Here is a 17299-nt window from a genome sequence, read left to right as displayed (position 1 = left end):
TGCCCACGGGGGACCGAGGCTGATCGTGGGTGCTGCTGGGGTGGGGGCACGGTGGGTGCCTTTGGGAGTGTCCCCCGGCAGGCACCCCCGTGTCCCCATCCCACTGACAAAGACCGGGCACCCAGCACCTTGCTTTTCCCTCCCCGGGCAGGCGGGTGGCTGGGTGCCAGCGGCTTTTTTTGGCAGGGGTAATGGGGTTGGGGGGAGAGGGGGGAATGTGGGTGCCACGTAATGGGGCTGGGGGGGGGGGGCGGCCAGGGGGCTGCGGCCCAGGCGGCGGGGATCGGGGCGATCCAGCCAGCACTGACGCAGCATCGAAAGCACTTTAGACTAAGAGAACGGGTCTCTTAGGGGGCACAGGCTGCTCCGCCGGGTGCCAGGGGTCCCCCCGCCGCTCCCCCCCCCCCCCGCCATGGCACGGGGCACCGGGCAGTGCTCCCGGCTCCGGCCAAGGGCATTTGCTCCCCTCCTGCACCCCTCCCCCCCCGGCCAGCACCCGGGGGGACCCCATCTCCCACAACTCCCCTTCCCCGGGGGAGGCATCACCCCACTCTGGGCGCTCCCCAGCTCAGCCACGCATTTTCCCCGGGGGTTCCCCTTCCTCCATCTCCACGTCCGGAGGCGCCATGTGTTGCTGGGGGCTGATTTTGGCTGGGGGGGTGGGGTGTGTGGGGGGGTGCAAGGGCGGGAGGGCCGGGGGATTTTTTTTTTTAAATTATTATTTTTTTCTGCATGCCCTTTGCGCGGGAGCAAACCTCGGGCGCTAACGCTGTATGTCGAGGAGCTGAGCTGAGCTGTTACTGTCCCATGAATGCTGGTGGATCGTTGCCAAATTTTTCTCTTCTCCTCCCCTTTTCTCTCATTCTTTTTCCAATCCCCCCACCCCCGGCATATTCCCCCCCACCCGACCCCTTCGTCTTTTCTTTCTGAGCCTTGTAAGTGTAAAAGATGACTCTGATTTCGTTTTTGTCTCGGGAAAACTGCAAATAAATTATGAGGAAAAACAACTGACAAAAAAAAAAAAATAGCTGAAGGGAGAAGGCTGAGTGGATCCATACCCAGGACAGCCCGTATTCCGCCGCCGGGAAACAGCAAAGAGAGGCAGAGATGGGCGACAACTGCCAAAAACAACTTTATCCCCGCCTGGCCGGTGCAGCCAGCGGCACAGAAACAATAGGCAACACCAATCACGATACAGTCTCAAGCGAAAGCTTTTTCCCTTCCGAAGGAGGAGGAAGAGGAGGCAGCGAGGGCTGTTGGGCAACTGGCAGGCGCTGTTGCCCCCCCTGCCCCAGGCTGATGGGAGCAGGGGAGAGGTGGGCTGTGAGGCGCAGGGAAGCCAGGTGAGCCCCCCCGGCTGTCCCCAGCCCGGGCCCTGGGAGCCAAGCACTGGGGCTGGTTTCCAGCCAGCCCAGTGCTGCCCCAGCTTCCCTTTCCCCACATGGCAGCTGGTAAACCAGAGGGGGGGGGGGGGGGGGGGGGCCTCAGACACATCCGCAGCTGGAGCAATGGGGGACAGACTGCCCCTGCCCAAACCAGCCAGGGAGACAGGGGGGCCACAGGGAGTGTGGGCTGCCCAAGCCCAACCTGGCTCTTTTCCACATCCCCCCACTGAAGCAAGGGAAGGGGCCCAGAGGTGACACCCCCCAGTCACCCCCTCGGTCCTGCCCCTTCCCCAGGGACAGAGGCCACAGCTTCCAGTTCACCGGCACTGGGAAAAGCTGCCCAGGGAGGCAACAGGTGATAACCCAGCAGCAAGCATCCCCCACCAGAGGATAGCACCTCTTCTTCCCTTCCCACCCCTCTCCCACCCCCCCGGGCTTGTTCTAAGGACACAAATACATAAAAGACCCCCTCCACAGCTCCCCCTAAGCAGCCCCACGCATCGCAGCGGGGAGCCCCAGCTCCTCTCTCCCCAACTCCCCCGGGCTGGCAGTGCTGGGACGCCGAGGCGCTGGCTAGTGTTACAGGTGTAAAGGCAAGGGTGGGCGCATGGCCGGGCACCCCGTGGTCCAAGTCACCCCGGGGAAAAGTGAGGGCGGCGGGTCTCCAGCACTTCCCCCCATCCCACAGGGTGCCAGCCTGATGCCGGCCTCGGCATCCCCTCGAGATGAAAAAAAACCAAAAGTCACGTAAAACCGCAGCGCCGAGGAGGCCCCGTCCTGTCCCTGGCCTCTGCAGTGCAGCCCAGGCCCGGGAACCCGCCCCCGGGCTTCTGCTTTCTGTCCTGGGTGAGGTCCAAAGGGGAGCGAAGGCCTGGTGGTCCAGAGCAGGAGACCCTGGGGTCCGCGTCACATGATTTCACAGCAGGAATTCTGCTTTCGGGCCTGGAAAGAGAAGGAAAAGCAGCAGTGACGCTCGCTGCAGGTCCCCAAGGGCCAAGGGGGGGCTGCAGAGCCCTCCTCCCACCGGAGGAAGCCAGCACGGTCCCAGCCCTCACGGCTCGCCACGAAGGCAAACACCCTGTGCCCCCACGCCGAAGGCTCGTGGCACAGATCTAACCCCCGCAGCCATCGCCCTAGCTGGAGCCTGCGCCAGGCATCACCACAGCCGGGATCGGCATCACCCTCTACTGGCCACAGGGCAAGGAACAGCCTGAGCTAGGGGCCAAGGAGCTCCGCAGGCGGAGTTTGGGCAACCAAGTTCCCTCCAGGTCCAAAGCAGCTGCGCCAGCGGATGGTGGTCCTTGCCTGGAACCCACATCCTCTGCCCCGGGAGTTTGCTCTGCCCTTCCCCAACCCCAGGCCATTGCTGGCTCCTCAGGGAGGGGGTGACCCTCCCCTGGGATGAAAAGCCGCACTCACAGTTTTGTAGAAGGCTTTGGACTGTGCCCCGAGCACCTCCGATTTGGAGACCAAGTCGTCCAGCTTCTCTCCTCGTTCCAGCAGCGACTCCATGGTGTTGTGCTGCCAAAAAAAACTGGCGCTGACCCACAGTGCTGGTACCCTGGGCCCTCCCCACTCCCTCCCCAGCCCCCAGCAGAAGATGGAGGTGCCACCGTGTCCCCATCCAGGAACGAGCCTCTGCCTTCCCACGGCCACCCCAGCTCCGCAGCAAGGGAGGGGGCAATGCCAGCCCCAATAAAGACGGGAAGGTCATAGAGACTGGGAGAAGAGCCCCCGGTGAAAACAGCAGCGCATGCAGGTCATTTAAAGCAGAAGACAAGTGAGAACGTGACACTGCGCAGGGAAGGGACCGCGGTTTGGAGGAGGGAAGCGGAGGTTGGGGAGGTGTCAGTGCCCCCAGGGTTGTGCTGGGCCAGCTTGGAGGAGCCCAGAGGGAAGGGAAGGGGAGAGGAAGCTCCCACAGCACCAGGAATGTCTCCAGGGAACAGAGAAGGCAGGATGGCCCCATCGCCCTGATGGCCACCCTACACCCCAACCCCCAAAAGGGCGTCCCCACGGCCCCGAGCAGACATGCCAGCCGGAGCATCCCGGTTGCGGGCCCTGCATCCTTCTCACCAGGATGATTTTGGTCTCATCCAGCTCCGCCTGCACTCTGGTCATCGGGTCGGCATCACGGGGGTTCTCAGAGAGAAACAAAACTGCCTCGGTACCACCGCCGCAGGGACGTTGGCGTCCCCTGGGCTGCAGTCCCGCAGCACCGGTGTCCCGGCACACGTCGGGGCGTCACACACGCTTCCACCTCCAGACCTGGGGGCCGTGGGGAGCGTTCCCGGTCTCTGCGTAGGATCTGCGGGGGTCCTGGGGAGGCCATACCTGGTATTTACTGAGGTATCCATCCAAGGCCGCATAGCTGATTGTCGCTGGGGATCCTGAAGGCCAGTCTATTTTGCTGACCTGCCTGGAGAATTCATCCAGCACCTGCGACACAAGGAATCGGGCAGTTACTGCCTGGTGGTTCTGCTTGCGGGGCCATGGCTGGCAGAAAGAATTTTCTCCTGGAAAAAGGACATTTTTCTTCTTGTTTCCTTTTGAACAAGCCAAGGGAAGAGACAGAAATCAACTTCTTCGGCAATGCCCACGCCAGGTAGGGGTGGCCGTCCCCAATCATCCCCAAAGCCCTGTGCCCTGCCAGGGCGGCCAGACATGTCATCGCCAGTTTTTGGCAATGCTGGGTGCATGGTTACACCCGGTTTTCCCACATAAAACCCAAGCCAGGCAGGGAGGATGAGGTGTTTGTGAGACCTATGCCTGGGCTGGCAGCAGAGTGGAGCTGGGACTAAGTCCCAGCAGGCAAAGCCAAGTCACTGCATGGCTTGGAAGTTCTTGGGCTGGCCAGATCTTGCTCAGCTCAGCTCTGATGTCCCCCAGCTAATGAGCAGGAGGGTCATTTCCTTGTCAGAGCATGAGCAAGAGATGTGGAGCTGCTCCCCGGAGCAGCCCCACTGCAGCCTGTCACCTCCAGTGCTGCTCCCAGGTCGCATGCTCACCTTGTCCAGCAAGGTGAAGCAAACCCGCTGCGGATACTCATTATCTGCAATCACCACTCCGGCCAGCCCGTCGTTCCGGACGTACACATGGCAGAGGTACTCTGGGCAGAGAATTTATGTCAGAAAGGCAGTGGGAAGGTCCAGAGCCTGGCCCAGCACCCGCTACCTCCTGCCCGGCCCTGGCAGCTCTTCCACAACCCACAAATTGCCCTGGAAAGTTTCATTCAGCGACTGCATTTCACATGATTTCATTAGGAGAGCGGGAAGGGCTCAAGGGAGGATCAAAATCAGCCCCACATTGTGCTTCAGCAGGTTACGGCAGCCTGGCCACATGACATGGGACACGACGCTAGCTTTCCAGGGCAGCAGGTACTGCCAGAGTTAAACAAAAACAGAGGGTGAATTGCTCAGCCTGATTTTAATAAATAACAACTTGTCACAAGCATGGAGTGTCATTAAAGAGGCTGCAGCGGCCAATTCCGGGCCGCACCCTGCATGTCTCGGGGTTCGGGAGGCACGTGGAGCAGGGTGGGGAGGCTGGAGATGAGGCCAGAGATCGGGGTACAGAGCCCAGACACATATGGCAGAGCTCAAGGGAGAAGGGAAGGAGGCTGCGCCGGCACAGCCACCCCTCTGGGAACAGGACGAAGCCAGCAAGCTGAGGGGCGGCGGGAGCACAGTGTCCCAAGGGTGGCAAGGAGAGGAAGAGAGCCCAAAGGCAGCAGCTGGCTGTCAGGCAGGTCCCTGTTCTTCCCATAACCTCTCTTGCAGGGCGGGCTGGGCTCTCGCCCGGCTCAGCAACCTCACGCCTTTAGTGCTACTTGCCTGGGTGCTGTTTTGAAGTCTCTTTTTTTAATTGTAAACAGACAAGAAAGGAAGCACGTGCGCCTGCACGTGCTGACCCTGGGTTGTTCTCTTACCTTGCTCCTTGACAGAGGCTCTGCTGCCCAGCTCCGAGCGCTCCACGATCAGCTGGCTTGTGAAGGTCATGAATTCCTGCACGCTGCAAACACAAAGCGTTGGCGCTCAAGTCTGCGAGGGGACCTGGCTCTGCGGGAGCTGCATGTGGCCCAGTGAGCTACAGGGGGTGCTGGCGCAGCAATGATGGGGGAGATCATCTGTCCCAGAGGCCCCCGGCATTTTGGGCAGACTGAAACCCTTCCCCACGACCCCACCACCACGTTTAGGTAGTGGGGACGTAGCTGAGCTGTGGGTTTTCCTCAGGGAAGAGGTCAGCCCCTGCACCTACGCAGAGCTGCAGCCACCACCCAAACACCTCCAGCTTCGCTGGGCCCAGGGGAGCACCCACACGCCTCCGGCCGCGGCGAGGGACTTGCATGCTTGGGCTGAACTTGCTTTTTGGTGATTAAGCAGAAAGTAAAACACCAGGCTAAAGCCTGAGGAGCAGCTGCGCCCTGCTCACGGCAAGGGGCTGCATGGGTGCTCCAGCCCCTTATCCTGCCTGAGCTTTTATCCTGTGCTTGGGGCCTTCTGGCATCCCAGGGAGGCTGTTTGACCCACAAATGCACCTCAGCTCCCTACCACATTGAGTCAAAGTTAAGGAAGATCCTTAAGCCAGACTCGCTCTAAGTATGGAAAACATTCCTGAGCCCAGACTCGAGTCCTGCCAAACAGGCTTCTTGCGTAAACCCTCCTCCTCACCCCACAGTAAAGGAAAAGAGGCCAAAAATCACAAGCAAGTGCAAAATAAATCTATTCCCAATGTACGCCAGGGATTAATGAACGTGAGGCGACAAATTCCCCACTTCAGCTGGAAAGTCCCAGGAAGGAAAACCTGTCAAAGGTCAGATTACAGAGTTTGCTCAAACACCCCCCACACCAACAGCTCCCACTTGGGAGCTTCACGTGACGAGGAGACGTCAACGAACATGGGCACCAGCGCGGCAAAGACCGTGGTTTCCTCCCTGCCTTCCACTGCTGGAAGCAATTCCAGAACGGGGATTTGCTTCTCACAGTTTACTTATTCTTTAGAGGTTTTTTTGCATTTCCCCCAGCCTGGACACCACGCGATCAGACACCGGCTGCAGACAGACTCCGAACCGATGGGTTTCCAGGCACTGCAGAGAAAAGACTGGCCCAAAGATTTCTTAACATCCAAGTTTAGCAGAAACAGAGGACCGAAACATTCCTCCTGGTCTGGGGGATCTGCTGGGAGCCACAGCCCCCACTGTCGCAATTCCATTATTTCACAGTATTCCTGGAGAAATCAGCCACCGAAGACTTCATTCCCTCATGCCATGTTCCTGACCCTGCCAAATGATACAGCAGAGGTTTGATGGCAGACACCCTGTGCTGGCACGGCCAAGCTGGCCCTGTCCCCCTGCCCAGCAGGCTCTCACGGCTCCCAGGAACCACAACCATGTTTATCCCAGATTCAAACCCCCAACCCAAGTCTCTGGTAACTCCACAGCCTCAAAAAAAAGTACATGCAGCATTTTTAACCCAAACTTAACTTAATTGCACCTTAAATGTCACACCTAGGTGGTGCTCACACAGGCACCGAGGTCCAAGCAGCCCCTCCGAGCACGACCAGGGAACCAGCTCAGGACAAGGATTAACTACCGGAGAAAAGTTGCGAGACTAACAAGCGCAGACACCACCTCACCCTGCACAAACAGCATTGCTGTTCCCCAAAAAACAAGACTTTTTTTAAGCAAAGAAACAGCCTGCTACCAGGGAAGTGGCTCTTTCAGCCATAGCCAACGGCAAAACCACACAGGGAAATTTCTCAGGATTTGGAAAAAGGAGAGCTGCGCCTATGAAGTGATTTGTGTTTTTAAGAGATGACTTCACCTGGTGCAATCCATCCTAGTTGCGTGTGTTGGCAGCACTGGCACAGCTTTTTTAATTTGGCTAAGAAAGTATTTTTTAAGACAATTTTACTTCAGTATTTTTCCTTTATCACTGGAATTGCAGAACCAAATGTACTCAAGGCTCCATAAAATCTTGGCAAGGATGGGGCATGGAAAATTCAAGTGCCATAGGTGAGTATTTCCTAAAGCCTTTATCATCTGGAGCTGGGTGCTGGGAAACAAGCTGTTTCACAGCAGGCACCTGCTTTATTTTACAGCTTTTGGAGGTTTTTGGGAGCTCCCTTCAGCTGCAAGCTCAAGGGCAGCTGCTGAGAGAGCTCTGCGATCTCTCTGTGTGCACAGAGCAGGCAGTGGGACATCCGGGAGCCCAGACTGGTGTTCAGGGTTAAACTGACTCACCCAAAGCCATCAGAATAACCCGAGCAGAGGTTTGCAGGCTGGAAAAAGTTTAAGATTAGACCAAACACCTAATTAAAAAGATACCGGAGGTGTCACGCGAGCCTTGTTAGTCTGACACAAAGACAAGCCTCTTCCCACTCGCCTCTCACACCCCAGAAGCCACCATGACTACTGGGTTTAGGCACTTGCTGGAGGGAGAAGAGCTGACCTGAGCACTCGGGGTGTTTTCCTGCACCCAGATTTTATCACTTGGCTATGGCAGGTGATTTACCGAGTCAAAGCTGACCTCCTGCTGCTGGCTGCGAGTGGCTTTTAGGCGAAACGAGGTTTCACTGTTCCTGAGGCTGAAAGATCGCTTAAAGTGGGTTTTGCAGCACTGAACGGCATGTGTAGGGTTACAGCTCCCCAGGGGAGTGTCTCTGGTGGGTTTATCCCTTAGGAGAAGCCTGTTACCTCTCCCACTGCACATCTGGTGACACAGGAGCGGAACAGGCAAGAAAATCCCCCAAAAGCTTCTACTTCCTCTCCCCAAGGTCCTGCCTAAGCCATGTGCCAGCCCCGCAGAGCACAGAGAAGATTTCCCCCGACCCCAAATCTCGCTGGGAGGTTCTGGCACCCCATGCACCCACCTGGACCTCTGGAAGAAGTTGAAGGTGGACACATCGTAAGCAGCTTTCAGTAAATGCACTTTGGGGTCACCTTTGTAAAGGACACTTAGGCTGTAGAGCCTCATCGTGGGGTCTCCCGCTGTCCTGGGCGGAGGAAGGAGACCCGGTGGGTGAGACGGGGGCCAGGCTGGGAGCCCAGGCAGCCACTGGGACCCCCCCCGCACGGCCAGGCCTCTCCCCTGGGCCTTCCCGGGACCCCTCCTCCTGCCCCTGGGACTGGGGGTCCCCCTGCTTCACCCAAACCTCCTCCATCCTTTAAATGCCAGCCCCAGGTACCCTGTGCTTACCTGCCCCACACCGCAGAGCCTGCCCCGACCCCCCACCCCTCGCCTCCCCCAGCCTAGCCAGGCCCCAAGCCCCGGCAATGCCCCCCACGTCTGATCTCCCCCTGTCCTCAACTAGCCCAGCCCCCCCAGTATAACCCAGCTAGCCCAGCCCCCCTTCTTCCAGTAAAACCCAGCTGGCCCAGCCCCCCCCCCCCAGTAAAACCCAGCTGGCCCAGCCCCCCCAGTATAATCCAGCGAGACCAGCGCTCCCCCCCAGTACAACCCATCTGGTCCAGCCCAGCCCCCCAACCCAGTACAGCCCAGCTCAACATCCCGTTCTCCCCACCCACCCCCCCGTGGCTAAACCCCGGCCCGGTACCGGCGGCTCCGGAATGGGCTGTGAGGAAACGGCGACCGACGAGGGGAAATGAGTGCGACCCGGAAGCAGAACGGCAGAGACCGGAAGTGACACTGGCCCCAGGCAACTGCCACGGGGCCTCGCCTGCTCTGCGCACACGCTAGCTCCGCTCCGCCCCCTCAGCCTCTTGACCAATAAGCGCCTGCCTCTCTCGCCGGCCTCGCCCATCGCCGCTCGTGGCCCCGCCTCCGGGCTGGGCGACCAATCAGCGCCGCCCTGGCGTCATGGGGCGGGGCCTCTTCCGCGGGACCTCCAGCGGGGGGCGCTCTATCCCGGCGTCCTTTGCGCGGGCGGGTCCTCCATGGCGGGGGGTGTTCCCTGTGGGTCCCGTGAGTGTGGTGGGCTTCTCGCCCCGGGGCACTCTGTAGGGCTGGCCTCTCCCCGTGGCTTGGGGACCTACCTGCGGGGTGAGGACCCCTCCGTGGGGCTGTTCTGCCCATGGGTGGGACCCCTCTGTGGGTCGGGGACCCTGCTATGGGGCTGTCCTCTTCCCCCATAGCGTGGGGGCCCACTGATAAGGGGCGGATGCACCCCCAAGAGTTTCGGACCCCTCTGTGGGTTGAGGACCCCTCTGTGGGGCCAGCTCCCCCCACGAGGTGGGCACCCATCACTGGGGCAGGGATGCCTGTGCCCTCCCTTGCCCCCCGGGTGCTCCGACTGTGAGCAGGGTAGGGATGAGGTGCTGTGGGGTGACCTTGTACCCCCCCAGGCCCTGCCGTGACACCTCCAAACCCTCTGCCCTCCTCAGAACACCCTCATTCCCCCATGGGGCTGGCAGCCCCCCCTAGCATCCATCCAGGGTTCCCAGAGACCCTTCCTTCTCCCTCCACAGCTCCATGTCCGAGGGGACGCTGCCACCACAGACGGATGCCGGGAGGTTTTGGGGTCCGCCCGTAGCCAGGAGCATCTTCTTGCCTGTCGGCACCCCCATAAACCACCATTTCCTCAGGTGCCCCCCAGCACTTGGCTGACGGCACCAATCTGGGGGTAGAGGGGGGTCACCATGTCCCCATTCCCCAAAACCGGCGTCCCTCCACAGTCCGCCGCGGCGCCTGGCATCGATCCCAGCACCGCCAAAGCTTTTCCCATCCTAGGGGCACAGAGCACTTCCCAGTCACCCTCGCCCCTCGCCGGGCGGCCGTAACCTTTGTCATCCAGCCACCGGCTCCTCCGGCCCGGCGCGGTCTCCATGGGAGCGTGCCGGGTTGCTAAGCCGTCCGGTGGAGTGCTTGCCACCACTGCCAGTACATCGAGCCGTTGATATGACAACTGGAGCGGGGACACGGGTGGCCCGGGGCGTGGTGCTTTGCATGACGGGGCCAGCGGCCCCCGGCGGGGAGGGGTCCCGGCCAAGCCTCGTCGCCACGCCGGGACTTCCCCGCTGGCTGTAAAAACCCACCAGGTTGGGCTGGCGACCCCTCGCCGTGCTGAAAACCATCCGGCACGCCAGTAAATAAATTTACCGGTGAAAGGAAGCGAGCGGGAAGAGCGTGACCTGCATCCTCCCCCGGCGCAAAGGGCCACAGCCCCAAGATGTGGGGTGAGAGGGCTGAGCCTGCCGGGGTGCCGGGCCCCTCTCCCTGCCCCTCCGCTTGAGGGTACGGAGGCCGGAGGGAGAGGGGGGGGAAAGATCAGGACCCGTCCTCAGCGGGTGCTGGAGAAGAGGCGGCTGCTGCCCGGCGTCGATGAGATAAAGCGGCAAAAGTGGAGCATCCCCCTGCGGAGCGAGGGACGGAGCAGCCCAGCGCCGGCCAGACGACTGCCGGGACGGGGAAGGGGGCTTGCTCCCCGGGCCAGGCACCGCGGCGGGGTGCCCGGGGATTGGGGGGGGGACGGCTCGGCCCGCAGCCCACCCCGCCCCGACGGCTGCCCCCATGCTGGATCACCGAGCCAGGATGGAGAGTGGCAGGAAGGAGAAGGTGAGGCTGCTGCCGGGGCGATCCCGGGGGGGCCTGGTGGGGACATGGGGTGGGGGCACATGGCAGGTGCAGGGAGCAGTGCAGACCCTCCTTGGGGTGCCAGCCATCCCTGTGGCAAGCGGCCGGGCGCTGCGGGCGTCTCCTGCTGGGCAAGGTTGCTGTTGGGGACAGACGTAGCTGGGAGGGAGGTTGGCTGGCGGGGAGGACACCAGCTCCAGGGGCAAAGCCGTGCAGCCTGGGGTCAGCCCCGATGTACCCGGGGGTCCCCGTCCCTGAGGTCACCCCTCGGCACGCTCCAGGAAGGGGGGCCAGCGCCGTAAGTCAGGGCTCTGCGTTTTGGTATGTTGGGTCTTGGCGCGGCACGGGTTGTGCCGCTTCCCCACGCTGCCAAGGACTCGGAACAGAGCTGGGAGTGTCTGTGGGACCCCGCTGCCTGGCTGGGATGCTCCCGCTGCCCGGGCATTGCCGACGGCATCTTGCTGCCAGCCAAGCGTCTGCCGTCCTCGGGATGAGATGGGGCCCATCACCTCCTTCGGCTGCTCATCACGTTATCACCAAGGCACCTGGCTCATCCCCAGCAAAACGTCGGCTGGGGGCAGCTGCTCCCATCTCCTCTCCCGGATGGATTGAGCTCATGGGGCCATGGGCGAGGACAGCGAGATGCTTCCCTGCTGTGGACCGGGACATCCAAGGGGACACTGAGGGGACACGGCACGTGCTGGGGGCAGGAGCGTGTGGTTGGCAGTCGGGCATTGCCGGCCACCACAGCCTTTGGCTGTGGAGTTTCCAGCTTTGTCCTCTTTGTGGGGTGTACCAGAGCAAACAGTTTCCTTGGGAAGTCGAGAGCCAGTTTCGATCACATGGGAACAGCCAAATCCTGCCAAGGAAGAGCCAAACCCATCGTTCTGGTGGCAAGAGAAGGGATGAGTTGGGGCATGCGGTGCCTGAGACGGAAGAACTATTGAAGAAATAAAACTCAAACCCTCTGTTGCCATCCTCGGGTGCCAGCCCCAAGGATGGGGACACTCCGGCTGCAGCAAATTTGGTGTTCGTGTGCTGAACGATGCTGCAGGATGGCTTCTGCATTGTGGAGCGCCAAATGCCTTCAGCCACCGGCTCTGGCGAGATGGTCAAATCCGGCCCTACGCTTTTCCTGGCAGGATTTTTCCAGCTAGCCCAGGCTGAACACCCTCAGGGTCATGGCAAACCTCACCACGGTGCTGCCTTGGGCTGCCCCAGCCCCTTTCTGGGGTGGCCGGCGTCATCCCGCAGCACAGCAGCATCCCCCATGGTGTAGCCGTGTCTTGTCTAATGGCACCTTGGGGGTTCAGTGTTAATGGAGCCCCGGGGCTCTGGCATCAGGGCAGACCAGGGAGGATGCCTGGAGAGGTGCTGGGGTGCTGGGATCAGGGGGGATCGGCTGAAGACCCCCAGGCATGAGGGCTCTGCAGGGCAGGAGCTTTTGGGGTGAGGACATATTTGGGATGAGCCCTCGCTTGGGGGGCTGGAGACTGAGGGGTGGTGTTTGGGGCCAGGTGATTTATTGGGATGCACTGGGGGGTCAGGGTGAGCAGCCGCAGGTTTGGCTGAGCCGAGGTGGTGGGTGTTCTCCCAATGCCAGGATGTTCCAAACCACAATACAAAGCGTTTTACAGAGCCCCCCAACCTGAAACACATCGGGAAATGGCAGCAGCCTCGAGGAAAACATCCGTCTGCCGGCAAAAGTGCAAGCGGGAGCATTTTAAGCTTGCCCGGATCCCGGTGACTAATGAGCCCTCTAATGCCGCCGGCTACATCTGGCCGAGCAGCGAGCGCTCTCTCCCCCCCGGCTCCATCTGACAGCTCGGGGCTGCCTGCCCCCGATTACGTGCCGTGGTTAATGGAGGCTGCGCCAGCGGCGGAGCCCGGGGTTGCTACGTAAAGGGTAAATACAGGTCCTGCTTCCCTTGAGTGGGCCCTGCGATTCTCCCTGGTAGCGAGGCAAGGGAGCATTTCCTGATAATACTCTTTATATCCTGCCTCCAGTCCTGCCTGCCTGCCTGCCTGCCCTCAGCCCCCCATTTGCACCAAGTTTGATAGGTAGAAAATGGTACCCGCAGTTCCTGGGGGGATACAGAGAGAGGGATGCTCCTGGCTCCCGGGGGACCAAGGAGGGTGCCAGCATCCTCATCACAGACATGGAGGGGTCCCACGTCCTTGGTGGGAGCCGCTGAGCTCCTAAATAGCATCGCTGGAAGTGCTCCTTGCTGGGAAAAACCCTGGGATTGGATGGGATGGGACGTCCCATGTCACTGGTCCGAGCCCTGCTGGAATGGCACCAGCTTCAGTGCAACCAGCTGAGCTCATGAAACTTCAACTGGCTGAAGGTGACAGCACGGGGACCCCTGTGCCGACCATGGATGTCTCGCAGGCAGCACCGGGAAAGGATTTGGAGCCAGCAGTGGCTCATGCTGGTCCTGCAGTTTCACTGTCACGTCTGTTAGGTCGGAGGCAGGATAGTGGAGAGATGGGATAAGGTGTTTCAGGGTGTCTGTGTGCTGATGGGGAAAACCCAGGCCAGGGGAAGGAAAATTTGGATTATTTATTGTGGTTCAGGCCACCTGCATCCCATAGCTCCCGTCCCCAGCTGACACCGTCCGTCCCACCACAGGTGGAGCGGATCCTGTCAGAGTTTCGGCTGAAGGAGGAAGACCTGAAGAAGGTGATGTACCGGATGCAAAAAGAGATGGACCGAGGGCTAAAGCTGGAGACGCACGAGGAAGCCTCTGTCAAAATGCTGCCCACTTACGTCCGCTCCACACCTGAGGGCTCAGGTACGGCTCTGCTGGCCTGGACGGGCATCGCTCCCAGCCCTTTGCACCATCACCTCTTCCCTGGACATCGCCAAGCTCCGTGTGGGAGGCTGAGACGCCCCCTGAGCTGGTCACCTTGTGTCCCCCTTCCCCGGCTTTGCAGAGGTCGGAGATTTCCTGTCACTGGACCTAGGCGGCACCAATTTCCGCGTGATGCTGGTGAAAGTGGGTGAGGGGGAGGAAGGGCAGTGGAAGGTGAAGACGAAGCACCAGATGTACTCCATCCCAGAGGATGCCATGACAGGGACGGCCGAGATGGTGAGCCGGGCACACGGGGCATCCCATCCCCTCCCGCATGGTCCCCTGTCACTGGGCAGGGACACACCATGCCGTGTTTCGGTGGGGACGCTGGCAGGTACATCCCTCATCCCTCCAGCTGGCAAAAGCCGGAGGGTGGTGGGGAGGTGGCCACGCTTGGGGGACCCGTGGTGAGAATGGTGGCCAGCTGCAGGCAGTGGGAGGATGGGGACAGCCCCGGTGAAGGCTGGACCTCCTCTCTTCCAGCTCTTCGACTACATCTCCGAGTGCATCTCTGATTTCCTGGACAAGCACCAGATGAAGCACAAAAAGCTGCCCCTGGGCTTCACCTTCTCCTTCCCCGTGCGGCACGAGGACATCGACAAGGTGAGGGGGTGGCTGGGCAGCCTGAGGACTCGGGGGTCCCCATGACCCAGCTACACCCACAGCCCCATTTTGGTCTTACCCTCTCTCTAGGGCATCCTCCTGAATTGGACCAAGGGCTTCAAAGCCTCTGGCGCGGAAGGGAACAACGTGGTCGGGCTCCTGAGAGACGCCATCAAACGGCGAGGGGTGAGATGATCATATGGTTTGTGCCAGTGCCGCAGCGGCGGGGAGACCCCCGCACCCCCAGATGTCCCCGCAACGGGGCTGCTGGAGCCCGGCGTGTCCCCGGGAAGGTCGTTCCATGCGTGTGCACACGCATGTGTGTGACACATGCATGCATCCTCACCCTCGGGGACCCCCCCACCCCAGAACTGCCTGCCGCGGCACAGCCCAGACCCCTGGCGAGACCCCGATGGTACTTCTCCCCTCCCCAGGACTTCGAGATGGACGTGGTGGCGATGGTGAACGACACGGTGGCCACGATGATCTCCTGCTACTACGAAGATCACCGGTGCGAGGTTGGGATGATTGTGGGTAAGACGGCCCCTTCCCACAGGGACACGCGGCAGGCGAGGTGGGGGGACCGTTCCCACGGCCCCAGTTACACTCCCCTGCTGTGAGCAGGGGCTTGTCCTTTTGCGGGGGGACACACCGAGGACAGGGGGGTGGCAGCAGCACCCTGCCGAGGCCTCCTGAGGTTGGGGTGCCGGACAGCATTGCCTGGCCCTGGCACGGTGGTGGGGGCACCTTTGGGGTAGAAAGGGGGTGGTCACCGTAACGGGTCTGGTCACCCATGGCACTGGTCCTTTCTCCAGGCTGCTGGTTGGCTCCAGCTTCTCACTGTATGGGTGGGGACCCACTGATGGTAACCAGTGCCGGCTGTGCCAGGGAGCCCGGGAGGTGGGGATGAGTTTGAACCCCGCAGACTCCTTTGCCCCCCCCCCCCAGGGGAGCAGCCCCCCACCACCCCATAGACCCACGCTATCTTTAGCGCCATCAACCACGCGGCCATCTGGGCTTTCCGCACCAGCTCGCACCATCCCCTCAGCCTGGGTAAACACGGCGCCGCTGGTGCCGGGCTGTTTATCAGCTCCTCCAGAAGCCGAGCTGCCCTCGCCACGCAGCAGCCGGAGCCCCTGGGACGCCACGGTGGGCGTCCCTGACACCCACTGGGGACAAGCAGCTGGCCGGGGCTGCAGGAAAGGACCAGGGGAGAGCAGAAGCCCTGAGCTTCCCTGTCTGCATCAGGATGGGGACACTGGCTGCCTCATGGAGGCTTCAGGGTGGGAGGGACGTGGATGTCCGTGGGTCAGCATTGTTGTCCCCCCCCGCCACCACCTGCTCCCATTCCCGGTTCCCACTGGCAGGGACAGGCTGCAATGCCTGCTACATGGAAGAGATGCAGAACGTGGAGCTGGTGGAGGGCGACGAGGGGCGGATGTGCGTCAACACGGAGTGGGGGGCTTTCGGCGCCTCGGGGGAGCTGGACGAGTTCCTCCTGGAGTACGACCGCGTGGTGGACGAGACCTCACTTAACCCCGGTCAGCAACTGTAAGGAATAGGACAGATCCAGTTCCTCTGGGTGTCGCCCCCCCACTCCCCGTCCCCAGCTGCGTCCCCTCTGCCCACCCTTCTCCTTCCCCCGGCCCACCCGCACCATGCTGGGCTCAGCTGAGGCCGGAGCAACTCATCACAGGTACCCCCAAAGCGGGGGTCCTTCGCCCAGGCCACTGTGCCCATGCGCAGGGACGTGTCCAGCAAGGGAGTGGGGGGGTGGGGAGGAAAGAGGGGGTGCCATGGGACGTGGCCCCCCCCTCCAAGTCCCAGCCCTGACGGCCGCCCCCTTGCCTGTGTCCCTCCCCCAGCTACGAGAAGATCATCGGGGGGAAGTACATGGGGGAGATCGTCCGGCTGGTGCTGCTGAAGCTGGTGGACGAGAACCTGCTCTTCAATGGGGAGGCCTCCGAGAAGCTCAAGACCCGTGGGACCTTCGAGACCCGCTTCATGTCACAGATCGAGAGGTACGGGGCCGACGGGGCCGCGGCGGGGGACCGACACCCCCAAACCAACGCGTTATGCTGCTCTGCGCTGGGGCTCTTCCATCCTGTCACCCCACAGCAGGCTGTCCCACATCGGGGTCCCTATGTCCTGTCACCCCGCAGTAGCTTGCTCTGTCCTGTAGTGGGGTCCCCTGTCCCGTCACCCCGCAGCAGCCCTCTACAACTGCCCCATATTGGAGTCCCCGTGTCCCCCGTCCCCTGGCCGATGCACCCCTCTCTCCCCGTCCCAGCGACTCCGACGACCGCAAGCAGATCTACAACATCCTGACGGCCTTCGAGCTGCTGCCCTCGGGGACGGACTGTGACATTGTGCGGATGGTCTGTGAGAGCGTCTCCACCCGCGCCGCCCAGATGTGCTCGGCCGGGCTGGCCGGCGTCATCAACCGCATGCGGGAAAGCCGGAGCCAGGAGACCCTCAAAATCACTGTGGGGGTTGACGGCTCCGTCTACAAGCTCCATCCCAGGTGAGGATCCCTGGGAGCCTTCCTCCTGCCACCACCCCCTTCCTCTTCCTCCTGCATCCCCCAGGCCTTGACCCAGTTCTTTTTTTCTCCTCCGGCAGCTTCAAGGACCACTTCCATGCCACGGTTCGGCAGCTGACGCCCGGCTGCGACATCACCTTCATCCAGTCAGAGGAAGGCAGCGGCCGCGGGGCCGCGCTCATCTCGGCCGTCGCCTGCAAAATGGCCTGCATGATGGGGCAGTGAGAGAGGACTCGGGGGGAGGATGAGGATGAGGATGGTGGGGGCGGGGGGGGGGAGGACGGTGGTCCCACTCGGAGCTCTGCGAGGAGCAGAGATGGACGCGGGAAGGGATTTGCCGCCGGCGGAGGCGGCTCCTGGCTCCCCAATAAACGGGGTTTGCGT

At 61.5% G+C, this 17299-nt stretch overlaps 2 protein-coding genes across 4 annotated transcripts; one reads left to right on the top strand and one right to left on the bottom strand.

Annotated features, from left to right (window-relative positions):
• Positions 1–1113: 1113 nt before the first annotated feature.
• On the bottom strand, positions 1114–9034 carry YKT6 (YKT6 v-SNARE homolog). 2 transcript variants are annotated; one of them, XM_075043779.1, is made up of 8 exons: positions 8940–9034; positions 8256–8378; positions 5314–5396; positions 4394–4494; positions 3720–3824; positions 3462–3527; positions 2805–2906; positions 1114–2327 (listed from the first exon to the last, which is right to left on the bottom strand). In XM_075043779.1, the coding sequence occupies exons 2-8, from the start codon at positions 8357–8359 to the stop codon at positions 2292–2294; spliced, it is 597 nt and encodes a 198-aa protein (XP_074899880.1). In that variant the 5' UTR covers positions 8360–8378; positions 8940–9034; the 3' UTR covers positions 1114–2291. The 2 variants fall into 2 exon arrangements, with proteins under 2 accessions (XP_074899880.1, XP_074899881.1); XM_075043780.1 differs by having other exon boundaries at positions 8256–8373; positions 8940–8991.
• GCK (glucokinase) lies at positions 6487–17140 on the top strand. Of its 2 annotated transcripts, none has more exons than XM_075043770.1 (10): positions 6487–6836; positions 13548–13710; positions 13853–14007; positions 14254–14373; positions 14464–14559; positions 14808–14907; positions 15741–15924; positions 16239–16394; positions 16664–16897; positions 16996–17140. In XM_075043770.1, exons 1-10 carry the CDS (start codon positions 6690–6692, stop codon positions 17138–17140), a joined length of 1500 nt encoding a protein of 499 aa, XP_074899871.1. In that variant the 5' UTR covers positions 6487–6689. The 2 variants fall into 2 exon arrangements, with proteins under 2 accessions (XP_074899871.1, XP_074899872.1); XM_075043771.1 differs by lacking the exon at positions 6487–6836 and adding an exon at positions 10853–10897.
• Positions 17141–17299: the final 159 nt, after the last annotated feature.

This window comes from Buteo buteo, chromosome 12 (genome assembly GCF_964188355.1).
Source record: "Buteo buteo chromosome 12, bButBut1.hap1.1, whole genome shotgun sequence".
NCBI lineage: Eukaryota > Metazoa > Chordata > Aves > Accipitriformes > Accipitridae > Buteo > Buteo buteo.
This window is presented reverse-complemented; position numbering and strand designations above follow the sequence as displayed.

What these genes read in the sequence shown, in the direction of transcription:
- YKT6 (XM_075043779.1), bottom strand. Translation starts at nt 8,359, where the DNA reads ATGAGGCTCTACAGCCTAAGTGTCCTTTACAAAGGTGACCCCAAAGTG. An exon ending in GCTTCACCTTGCTGGACAAG is followed by an intron (nt 3,825 to 4,393) that starts GTGAGCATGCGA and finishes CTTGTGTCGCAG; the next exon opens with GTGCTGGATGAATTCTCCAG. An exon ending in ATGAGACCAAAATCATCCTG is followed by an intron (nt 2,907 to 3,461) that starts GTGAGAAGGATG and finishes TTTTTTTGGCAG; the next exon opens with CACAACACCATGGAGTCGCT.
- GCK (XM_075043770.1), top strand. Translation starts at nt 6,690, where the DNA reads ATGGCAGACACCCTGTGCTGGCACGGCCAAGCTGGCCCTGTCCCCCTG. An exon ending in GGCACGAGGACATCGACAAG is followed by an intron (nt 14,374 to 14,463) that starts GTGAGGGGGTGG and finishes CCCTCTCTCTAG; the next exon opens with GGCATCCTCCTGAATTGGAC. An exon ending in TTCATGTCACAGATCGAGAG is followed by an intron (nt 16,395 to 16,663) that starts GTACGGGGCCGA and finishes TCCCCGTCCCAG; the next exon opens with CGACTCCGACGACCGCAAGC.